The 12,697-nt window shown below is 39.7% G+C and overlaps 1 protein-coding gene across 1 annotated transcript in view; it reads right to left on the reverse strand.

Moving 5' to 3' along the window:
- Positions 1-2,308: 2,308 nt before the first annotated feature.
- Positions 2,309-12,697, reverse strand: part of LOC140111806 (transmembrane protease serine 9-like) — a 41,276-nt gene continuing 30,887 nt past the window's right edge. The window contains exons 7-11 of the mRNA XM_072132627.1: positions 12,457-12,523; positions 9,372-9,519; positions 8,842-8,992; positions 4,716-4,973; positions 2,309-2,588 (exon numbers count right to left, since the gene is read on the reverse strand). Of these exons, the coding sequence (XP_071988728.1) occupies positions 2,430-2,588; positions 4,716-4,973; positions 8,842-8,992; positions 9,372-9,519; positions 12,457-12,523 (783 nt within the window). The 3' untranslated portion in view covers positions 2,309-2,429. The remainder of the gene's footprint in view (positions 2,589-4,715; positions 4,974-8,841; positions 8,993-9,371; positions 9,520-12,456; positions 12,524-12,697) is intronic.

Raw genomic sequence — 12,697 nt, forward strand, 5'->3', positions numbered from 1 at the left:
AGATTTGTGGTCAAACAAATGAACGTCAATCATAGCCATGGATAGCAGCTAGGGGCATTCATTTGGCGAATTGGCTGTTCGGCTGTCCGGGTTTCACATCCAAACCTCTTGTGAACATCGGGTCCGCTGATCTCTAGAGATAAGTACTAATCATCTACCATCAATGTCTTTTAAATGGCCAACAGCGCCATCCTTCATGTCACTAAAATGAAGTCTTGATTTGGTATGAAATGTGTTTAGCCTTAATTCCTAAAAGTATTAGATTCAATCAATTCTGGGACTTTTGGAATTTAGTTTGAGTCGAACTCTAAAAAGGTCACTGCCATGTTAAAAATAGGTTGAGTGTTTATTATATGACCTTTGGTGGTCTTCTTCATAATACTAAAGGACATCAGTTAGGAGGCCAGTGATTACTCATTGGTTACTGATAACGGGATAGTGATTGAGGAGAGAGGACCCTATTCAGATCAGTGATACTGACAGGGATAGTGATAATATGTAAGAGTTTGGGATATTTGGTATATTTTTTTCCGTAATTGAATTTATTATTCACCTCTGTTAAATAGATTTGCTGCAATGAGTATCAGTATTTGGTGTATTTTCTATGTTTGGCAGATTTAACACATTACTTTATTTACATATCAGTTCAGTCTACAATTCCACAATAAAAATTTTCAATTTCTAAACATTTTTCAAAATTGTATTTAAATTGTTATTCATATTCGTTTACAAACTTATACTCTTTGTGGATTTTTTAAATCAACATTTTACTAAAATTTTACTTTAATGTTTCTACAAATATTTTCCTAACCAATAGCACTGTTTGCTCCTCCCAAACTCATATAAGTCTGATAGTGTGCTGGGGATACCAGCTCCCTTCTGTGAGCCGATAGCTCAATTAACCACACCCACTTTAATCCGATAAAATTGTGATAAAAGTGAAGTGGGTTGACTTTCTGGATTAAGGCTCCCTATTAAAGGCAGTCTCTGGGTTACGTACAAGGTTCTGCAGGTTTGTTCTTAAGTTGAATTTGTATGTCTCTGCAACGATTGGATTTTAAAAATGTTGGATTGTCATAGGAACCAGGAACAACAATAAAGCTTAATTGCACATACCTCTGACAACTGTTATAGCTGTTTATTGTAGCCTAAGGCTAGTAAAGTAAATTACCAAAATCCAGAGGTCTGTTTTAACTAGGGGTCATCTGTAAGTCGGTTGTGTTCTTAAGTAGGTGACCACCACCTGTATATATATTTAATAGGGAGCCATTCAGGAGCCAGAAGAGCCGGCTATTCTTAGTGAGCGGAGCCTAATGATCCTGCTCACTAAGAAGAGCTGGACTTCTCATCACTAGTAGACACATTGTGGAAACTTTCTGCCATTGTCACACCACTAGGAGATTTTGGGAAAATACACAAAAAAGTTTTCCAGGATGGAATAAGGAAACCCACACCTCTTTTAGCTACTTTGTAAGGCAGCTCCCTGACATCAAGCATGATCTTCAAGAAGCCTTATGACATGATGGAGGATTAAAATTAAACCAGTATATCTATCCCAGAAGGAACAAATTAGAAGTGGACTTTTGCTAGGTTCCCTTCCTTGTTTTCCCCCCTTCTGTGTCTGTCTTTCAATAAAGCTTCGGTCAAGTGTTACCCCCACCCCTTCCACCCCGCACCTTTTTCTGTTTTTACACTTTGTCGTCGCCGTAAGTGAGATGCAATGTGCGTTTAGTTATGTCAATTGAGCGAGCAGTGTGCTAGTATAGTGTGCTGTTAACACTATGTATGAATCTTAATTTATTGTATATGTCGTGTCGTGGTCTGTGCAAATGTATGTAACTCTGACTGCTCATTCAATAAAGCCTTTTACAAATTAGATAGCACTGTTTCAAAATATGTGCATCTCTTCAGTACAGTGTAGGGAACTGTTTAAGCTGAATGAAAGACTTTTGACTGGGGTCGGGAAGTAAAAGTTCTCCTTACGGAGACTTTGCCAATTAAAGTCGCCGTGTAGGCCTGTGGAGACTTATAGCCATTGCCACTCCACTAGGGAATTCTGGGAAAATAGCTTGATGTCAAGGGAGCTGCCTTACAAGGTAGCTAAAAGAGGTGTGGCTTTCCTTATTCCTTCCTGGAAAACTTATTTGCATATTTTCCTACTTATATTTTTTTTACAAAGTCAAATGGATGATTTAAAATTAATAATATAAAAAAAGAAATGAAGTTAAATTACAGGATATTGTTTATTTAGGTGGAGTTAGCAAGAGATATATTTTCTATTAATTAATATACTGTTATGTCCAGGATAATAACGCTGTACAAGATTGATGCTTGGAACCTTCAGTGATAACTTTGTGAATCCTGCCACAAAATTCAACCCTATTTGATGTGAAATGTCAAATCTGCACATGTCTTGTATGACCCCAGTCTTAGGGTTGATGCTTTATTATATCCTTTATCCAATTTATGTATTCCTTAGTGAGACGGGTGTACACAGCTGCCCCACCAGGCATCCCACAAGGATGAGTGCCCAAAGAAACGATTCCTCTGAAGACACCATTGCATATCAAGGGGCCACCAGAATCTCCCTGTGAAAGTAAAAATGACCGTTTTGGTAATAGGCACTATACTTGAAGCATATATAATTTAGCACAATTAGTTATAAATAAGTGATTTACATAGCTGAGTAATTATATAACCGTATATAAGCCAAAACCCCTAATTTTAACACAAAATACTGGAAAAACCTATTGACTCGAGTATAAGCCGAGGGTGGGAAATGCATTGATCACAGCCCCCCTGTATATAGCCTGCCAGCCCCTGTAGTATATAGCCAGCTCCCTGTAGTATATAGCCAGCCAGCACCTGAAATATATAGCTTGCCAGCATCTGTAGTATACAGCCTGCCAGACACTGTAGTATATAGCCAGCCCCTGTAGTATATAGCCTGCCAGACCCTCTGGTATATAGCCAGCCAGCCCCTGTAGTATATAGCCAGTGCCTGTAGTATATAGCCTGCCAGCCCCTGTAGTATATAGTCTGCCAGACCCTGTAGTATATAGCCAGCCCCTATAGTATATAGCCTGCCAGACCCTCTAGTATAGCCTGTATATTCATAGTTAATATCTACCTAAATCTACTTCTCCCAGGAGCATAGCTATATAAAAAAATGCAAAAGCTTCTCATGTATTTGAAGCATTAATTTAAAACAGATTAACCTACAAATAATTTTAACCTATGACTTGAAATGAGTGGACCCCATGTTTCAATACCCCAGGTCAATCATAGCCATGTTTAGAAGCTAGGCCCGCCGGATTGGCTGTTCGACTGCCAATCTGGCAAAATGTGACAATCGGGCTGGTGAACCCAAATTCCAAACCTGAATGGAAACATTGGGTCCTTTCATCTTTACCATGACCTATTCATTTCTTGAAAAAAGTTGTCAGCTTCTAGCTGTATGGACTTTTGCTGCACATTTATAAGAAGTAAAATTGTTCTAATTTCCCATGGAAACCAATCAGAGTTCAACTTTAATTTTATAAACAGTTCTGAGAAAATCAAAGCTGTGCTCTGATTGGTTCCCGTGAGCAACTAGAACAGCTCTGCTCTCAGACACTTATGATAAACTCCCCCTTCCCCATAGTTTCAAGACCAGAGGGAAATTAAATACTTAAAGGGAACCTACCACCACGAATCTACCTATAAAGGTAGATCGGGTGGTAGGTGGATCAATAGGACGTGAGGATAGCCCTTTTAAGGGCTAATCCTCACGTCCCCGCAATGTTTTGAAAACTTTTATTGCCCCAATATTCAAATTTCCTTATGCGGCTACTGGGGCGTGGAGTAGCCACATCTGAGGTTACATCTCCTCCTACCGAAAATCTTCGGCACGCGCCCTCGTCCGACGAATCTGCTGTCTGCGCATTGCGCAGAACAGCAGGCCCGTGCCTGTGCAGCTCCGGCTCCGGAGAAGTGACCGCGCAGGCGCAGGCCTGCTGTTCTGCGCATGCGCAGACAGCAGATTCGTCGGACGAGGGCGCGCAGCTCCTCGTAGATGCGCGATGAAGATTTTCGGTAGGAGGAGAAAAGAGGCTACCGGGGCGTGAAGTAGCCGCCCCGTGTAACCTCAGATGCGGCTACTCCATGCCCCAGTAGCCGCATAAGGAAATTTGAATATTGGGGCAATAAAAGTTTTCAATACATTGCGGGGATGTGAGGATTAGCCCTTAAAAGGGCTATCCTCACGTCCTATTGATCCACCTACCACCCGATCTACCTATATAGTTTCGTGGTGGTAGGTTCCCTTTAATACTTATTGCCAATGGTGTTGGGAGTTGGTTCCCACCAATCCAACAAAAATAGGTCACCAATATCGAATTAGTAGAAAACCATATTAATGTCAGCACAAATATTCTACTTGTGTCAATAATTTGGTAATTTAATTTTCCAAACAAATTATAGAAGCTCGTTTTAAATGGGGTGTTTGCCAACAATTATAGAATGCAAAGTTATTTACGGTGCAGTGTAGTTTGATATTCTGAATCTAATTTGCTCTCCATGGTAACAGACTACAGAAGCACTCTGTGTAGTCAGACACTGCAATTATTAAATTTTAAAAAAAGCTGCTTATGACAAACAGATTGGGGCTTTCAATTTTTTCAGATTTTGGTACCTGTAAGAAACTACATCAGAAATAAAAGCCTTTTTAAACTTACCCCACAGGTGTCTTGTCCTGCACGTCCCACCTCGGTGCACATCATATTCTCTGTAATGTACACTTCATTTTTCAGTCGTCTCTGACACATTTTTCTGTCTAGAATTGTGACATTGACTTCCATCAGATGATCTGCATACATTATTCCGGTCCATCCCCATCCAGCTGTTTCACAAACTGTCCCTGGTTTAATATCTTCAAATGTTTCGGGTAAAGAAAGGCTGTGGACAAATTTTCCAAACTTTGGCATGGTATTCAGCTGCAACATAAGTAAGCATTAAATAGTATCAACATAATATACATTTACGGAAGATGAAGAAAGAGCAGTGGCACTCACCCGGTAACATCCATAATCTTTATGTCATACCAACAAATATACTATTTATATGAGAATCTTTGTATATTTATATATACACCATCGGCAATGGTGCAATCAGTGGTTGCCTATTGGAGCAATGGAGAAATAAAAGGGATTTGTGTGTTGGGAAAGGGTTTGGATTAGGGAGGTTGTGTTTAAAAAAGGGGTCCCTGTATGTGGTGTATGCATTAAGCTCCAATAAACTCATCGGGGGAGAGGAGATTTAGAAACGCGATTGAGCCACAATTCTGGTTGGTTTGCGGCAAAAAAACCTAAACTGCACCAAAGTTATCAAGGCTTTTAGACATTTTTTTGGCACTTTCCCGACTTGTACGATTAAGGGGGTGTGACCTATGGGAGATGGGCATAAACTCGTGAAAAAGGGGCATGGCTTGCGGAAAATCGTCTGTGTGCCCAAAATTCTGGCGCATAGTTTAGACCAACTAAAAGTAGGTCTAAAGGAGAAACCAACAGTCTAACATCAAACAGTCTAATGCCAAACCGTCTGATACCAAACAGTGATAAATCTGGCGCAGCAAAAGGCAAGTGTTTTCTAGCTAGAGACTGGTGGAACCTAAGACACATTGTTAAATTCCCCACATTGGGGGAGATTAATTAATATGTCTCAGGCTCCGACAGTGCAGAGCTGAACATCACTACTTGTGCTGCACCAGATTCATTATTTTGATAAAGAATTTGGACTGTCGAGTTCTACTTTTAGAGCTGCTTTTAGCTGGTCTAAACTCTGTGCCACATTTTGGCACAACCCCCATGATTTTTTGGCTCACAGGCTAGTTTCCATATAGCCATGCCCCTTTCTCCAAAACATGCTGCGTTTCAGATGCCACGACCCCTTTGCTGGACAAGTTGGAAAATGGCCAAAGAATGGTCTACAAGCCTTCATAAATGTGTCGGTAGGTATTTTTGGCACAGATGCAATCATGAATTCCCCCCCATTTTATTTTTTGAAATGGCGATGGAGCATTTCTTTATTTTCGATGCAACGTGTGCATTGCTTCAGAGGTCCGAGTTGTCCAAAATTATTTGTACCTTCACACTTACTGTACACAAGTTTGTTGGACACCTTATTGCAAAAACATATTGAAGTAGGCCCCGTTTGAAACTTCTAGAACTTCCACTCTTAGGATGAGATTTCTACAAGATTTTAAAGTGTATTCAAGGGAATTTGCACCAAATGATCATTGGTATAGTAAAGATCTGGTTGAAACTCATCACAAAAGTGCTTATTTAGGTTCATGTCCCAGGTCTTTTCAGACCATTCCTCTCTACACCATACTTATCACATCATGTCCATATGAGTCTCGATTTGTGTAGAGGGCACAAAAGAGCCACAAATAAGCAATTATTTACAGTATCTTTGCATTCTTTATCTTGAAAATAATTCTTCATTAGAATAAAACCAGAAGAATTGTATTCTCTCTTTTTCCAAAGACTCTATGAAAATGGATACAATAGATATTGGTTCCATGGCATCCACAAAACCCATAGTCATCTAGTCATTATCATTCTGCTGATTACCGAATCGTGATTCATTACTCCAGAGAATACTCTTTCATTCTCCAGTGTAGGCTGCTTTACATCACTCAAACCTACGCTTGGTATTGAGTTTAGTGATTTAATGTTTCTTTGCAGCTGTCCGACCATGGAAACAGATTAGATTAAATCATTGTGATTCTCGAAACTTCTGCTTTTCTATAATAACACTTACAGTTGATGGAATTCTATTACTGTCTATTAAGAGGGATTTCCCACCAATACTATTTGTCCCTAAGTCACATTGAGGAATATGTTTAAGATTAAGAAAGATAATCCCTTGAATACAATTGGTATGGAGTTACAGTCAATCCTTCAGCTGTATGCTTTAGATACCATAACTGTATCTATTTCAGTTCAGTTGAGGAACATAAAGCAGCTGTGAGCCTAAGCAACTATTGCTTGATTCAGAAGGTTTGACAAAGGTCGGTCATGATGGACTCATGATGAGTTGGGACTCAACCACAGTGACCAATTATAATTTGGTAAACCCAAGTAGCTCTTCAATATGACTTATACTATTATCAGTGTTTGTCTAAGGAAACTGCACTTGTAGCCATTTAGTCTTTGTCATATTAATCTATCTTTCTCATTTTCTGTAAAATTTTTATTTGAAGGATGGACAAGTCAATAAAGTATTTAATGGACAGCAATCAAAATCAATTTTCTAGAAATAGCACCTCACCTGTCCACGTCTTGGAATTACTGTTTAGCTCCATTTGAGCGAAAAGGGTGATCTGCAGCATAAAATGGAATGGGGAGATAAGGGATTTTAGGGAAATTTGCAAAGTTTTCCTGGATGTGATAAGGAAAACCACACCTCTTTTAGCTACCTTGTAAGGCAGCTCCCTTGACATCAACCATGAGAGAGCTGCCTTACAAGGTAGCTAAAAGTGGCATGGTTTTCCTTAACCCATCCTGGAAAACTTTGCATATTTTCCCAGAATCCCCTAGTGAAGCATCAAAGGCTATAAGTCTCCACACGCCTACACAACAGCCTTAATTGGCAGTCTCCGTAAGGAGAACTCTTACTTCCCGATACTAGTGACAAGCCTCTCACTCCAAACCAGTTCCTGTCACTGTACTGAAGACACACAACAGGTCAAAACAGTGTTGTCCATAGTTGTGAGTCTGTTCCCTCTGGAATAGATATACTGGTTTGGTTTTAAACCTGCATTAAGTCATTAGGCTTCCTGAAAGTTATGCTTGATGTCAAAGTAGCTGCCTTACAAGGTAGCTAAAACTGGAAAACTGTCAAAGATGGCATAATAAATCTCCCCCAATGTTTTGAAAACATGAATTTATCATGATGAACTTCTATTTCATGGTAAATGCATGGGCTCAGAAGTTAAGTCTGTGTGATCGTAATAGGAGCCCCGCATGAACTGATAGTTGTGTCCCTGCTGCAATGAGCACTAAGAATAGGTTTGGATATATCACTCTTTTAAATTTGGTCAAATGGGTTATCTGTGGACTTCCCTTGCCTTAAAAAGGTTGAACAAAAGTGTCCTGTTTGTTCAGCCCAATATTTCTCTTCATATAGGGAGCACAATTCTCCTACTATTTTCCCTGCCAGACTTCCAGGTAGTAGCCGCTGCTCACCACATGGTTGCCTCTCTTTAAGGCTCCATTCACATGACTGTATTGGGAAGGTGAGCTGGACACGGCCCCATAGAGGTCTATTACATCTAGTCACAGTGCAGTATACAGGGTGGCACAACCTCATATAGAGAGGGCAGAGGTGAGGAGCACTCACACCCCCTACCCTCTTCTACCCGACCTTGTGTGATGCCTGGTTGAGTACCCAGTCGTATCAATGTGGCCTCAGCTTCTGGCCCTTCAAGATTACTGCCGCATCCAAACTAGGTTTATCACATTTGCAAATGGGTGGGTTGGGAATGGCTCAGAAAGCCAAGTGCCATCCTCTTGAATCAGGCAACAAGTGAAGCATATTCTTCCATAATTTCCCCTCCTCCCATCTGGGTTTGACTTCACAAGTCTGGTTACTATGGAACCAGATTTACGATTTACAAATAGGATGTAGCCTCTCATGGTCACATGTTTTGCATGATGTCGTAGCGAGTAACCCAGCATTTAAATCCCTTTAATATAACATATATACTATTTCCCATCTTAACTCACATCGGATTAAACATTTATAATTTAATGAAATATGTAAAGTCTTAGAGAATAATTCTCAGGATGTTGTCCTTACCTCCATCAGTAGGATGTCATTCCTCATACTAATATTGTTATAATGTGGGTGCCCAAAAATCCCTGAGACATGAAACCTCTGCCTCCCTTGTTCTTTTACATTTTCATCACTTGAATGTGCTCCGAGAAGGATCTTCACTTTACTTTCAGGCCTACGTTAAGGAAAAGATGGAATTAAATATTTACCATAATTAAGTGATCCAAAGGTCTTTTAGGTCTGAGAATGGCCATGTGGGAGATAATGGAGCAAAGATTTCTGAAACTTTCCAATTCAACTTTATGGATTTTGCAACTCCGTCCAGATGAGTGCAACCTTATTTTCAACCCCAGAAATGTCTGCAGCAAAATCTGCCCAATTTTTAAGACCTTTTTGCCAAATTTGCATCTTAGAAGAATTCCTAAAAACAAAGCAAATTTTTCATAGCAGATCCGCTTTTTAATGTTTAAATCTAGATAATCAACAGTATCAAAAACAATCCATATACTGACCCACTTTATATTTATTCAAGCATCTTGACTTGTTATACTTACAATTTACAGTGAGCTGCAGTCAGTACCCATTTTGAGTCTATCAAAGTTCCTCCACAAATATATTCATATTTTCCCGAGTAGATTTTTATGTAGGCCATATAAGGTCTAGAATGAGGAGCAGCAGTGCGGCCATTAATGATATCTGCACCTGGGTGGGATAAGATAGACACATATTATAATGGGAATCACACACGGCAGTATTTCTATTGAGTACAATGTGAATTTACAGCTTGTTTGGGACTTGTCCCAATGTTGATTGTTATCTGATTGGTGGGGGCTAAACTCTGGGAACCTGAACGTGAAAAGACCGGTACGAACCTCAACTTTTTGGTTCAGGCCCACTCAACACTACTGTTAGCTATGTAATAAAATATAATGGGTTAACAAAAAATTTTGCTAATTAAAATCACAAGCCACAGACAAAAGTATGCTCTGCTCCTGTATCTGCCCGTATTCACACTACCTAGCCCTGCTCCTGTTGCCAGGTTGTTTCTCTTAGCGAGGATGCTAAAGGGATTAGGGTTATTAGAATGTGGAACTGCAGTGGAGTGATGTGTATTCTGACACGTCAGCCCCTCCCTCAGATTTATTCCAGGAATGTGTCTTCTGCCTGGAGGAGTATTACTGTACACACCCCCCAGCAGAGGGGTCATATCTCTGTCTGACTCCCATAGGTGCTGGAGAGTGAATAATTACAGGATGGTGGAGCCATGAGGCGCTTAGCTGACATAAACTTGAGCGCTCCAGGCTAATTTACATATTTGGAAAAAGTAAAAGTCGAATAGAAAGTATGGCACTCACCAACGTCCTGTTGCAAGAATTTTTCTTCTTTATTGTACAGAAAGTGATACTCACAAAAAATAGGATAGGCAAGGGAGGGAGTGGGAAGTAATGCTACAAAAAGGCAACGGCTGTTTTGCACAGTTCGCGCTTCTTCCGGTCTCCGTGCATGGAAAAAGGTATAAAGAGTGTAGGCAACCCCCTAAGGTAACAAGCGTGATTATAAGGACACTCTACCATCAGCGATCTGATGGTACATGTCCTTTAAAAAACCTGGAACCTAACCTAACATGTTAAAAAAACTTTTTTTTATAAATATAGGCAGGTCCGTAGGTATGTTCTTAAGTTGAATTTGTATGTAAGTGGGAACTGTTTACATTTTATAATGGTAGATCCAGACAAAAATATTCATTACAATAAAGCTTCATTATAGACACCTTACAGCTGATCATTGCAGTCTGGGACTATAGTAACATCCAGAGGTCACAGTGGGCAGAGGGGTCCGTCTTTAACTGTGGGCCGTCTGTAAGTCGGGTGTCCTTAAGTAGGGGACCGCCTGTATATAAATTAACTGCAGAGGCTACTGGTGTACTATCCTGGCCTACCAAACTTGACTTTATCTTTAACTGCTTGGCTGCACTGCACTGCCCCGGCCAAAAGCCGATTAGGACGTAAAGAGGCAAGGTGCCAGGTGGGAGATTGGAGATGGCAATTAACTCTTTAGAAGCTGCACTTATAGTCACCATAGCATCCACATGAGGTGATTAGTACTGGTAAGTAGTTTATATCACAATCATGGAAAGACAACTGGGGAACCTGATGAAGATCCCCAGGTCTGCCAAAAGGTCTTCACAGGCCGAGCACTGCTGTGTGCCACTGGGTGTAAGATGTTAACTGCATAATGTAATAAATTCTCCCAACACATCGCACACATCTCAATCCACCGATATCCTGCAGAACAGGAGCTAGATATTGCTGCACTTAATCACCCCAGAGTCTGTAAAAGCCTTTCTAAATTATGCCCCCTCCTAAACCCTCTCATCCATGAAGCTACAGAAATTCTTTCAGGGAGCTAGCATTTCTGCAGCTTTTCTAGTGAATATCTAATACATAAAATAATAAAATTGGAACAAAATATTATAATAATAATAATTTTTAAAAAAAGGTTTTATTTGCATCTCATAAACATTCTATAAAAAACACAAAAGATGAAAAAAAAATGTAGTAAACCATAAAAATACTATACATATTTGGTATTGCTGAAATCGCAATGACCCATAGAATAAAATTAACACATAACTGATGCTATACCATAAATAGGGGGAAAAAATGCAACCAAAATCAGAGAGGTAGAAATGCATTTTTTTCCTTCTTGCTCGAAAAAAGTTAATCAAAGTGAATTAATGAGTTATATATGCACCCAAAAATGGTACAATAAAATATACAACTGATGTTGCAAAAAACAAACCCTCATACAGCTTAATTGCCAGAAAAATAAAAAAGCTATGGCTCTCAGAATGCAATATTACAAAAATGTAAATTACCGGAGTTATATACAAGATAGGTTCTTTAAGTTTGTTCTTAAGTTGAATTTCTATGTAAGTCGGAACTATATATTTTATAATTGTAGCTCCAGACAAAATTTTTCTCCCTGTGACAATTTGATTTTCAATTTTTTTTTGCTGTCACGGGTACAAGAATGGTCAATAAAACCTCATTACAGAACCTTACAGGTGATCATTGCAGCCTCGGACTAAAGTAAAGCCTCCGGAGACCTTCACCAGAGGTCACAGTGGACAGAGAGGTCGTCTGTAACTAGGGGTCGGTTGTAAGTCGGGTGTCTAATACTATTAATAAAAGTTTAAATAAAATATAGCAAAAAAGAAATAAACTCTCAATGGACGTCGACCTCAGTGTTCTATGGTGACTGGGTAGATTTTGTTTGAAATACAATGTCCAATTCTACATTGGAAAGCCCAACCATCGAATTTGATAGAAGTTCCACAATGTGAAAATACACGTATACACAGGGTGTTATCCACACCACTTTGGCGCTTGACCGCTTTCTTCTGCCGGTTATTGGTGATCATAGGCCACTGTGTATCATATGACGTGAATAGACAGACGGTTTCCTGCATAGAATCATGGTGGAAAGGAAAAACTCGATGACCGATTCAGCTGATAAATGGTAACATAGTATATAACTATATGCTGAGCCCCGGTGTGACAGGTGCTTTCAATTGAAATCCGGTTCTCATAAACACTTCTTCGTTACTGCCATGATATAAAAGATTAAAGTTCTTACCTTCGGAGATGAGAAGACAAGCGGTGGAGATAAGCAGAGCGTGTAACGTTTTCATGACTATTTCGGTCTGTGTAATGTGTCAGCAGTGAATTGTTAAATACTGTACCATCCAGAAACACTTATCTGACCAATCTACCACAGATATAGAGATATGGAACTTTTGAGCTTAAATGGAAAATATTCTCCATGGCGATGCACATGGTGGTTTTAGTAGCACGAGTTGTGTCAGATACTTCACTGA

Source organism: Engystomops pustulosus, chromosome 1 (genome assembly GCF_040894005.1).
Source record: "Engystomops pustulosus chromosome 1, aEngPut4.maternal, whole genome shotgun sequence".
Lineage (NCBI taxonomy): Eukaryota > Metazoa > Chordata > Amphibia > Anura > Leptodactylidae > Engystomops > Engystomops pustulosus.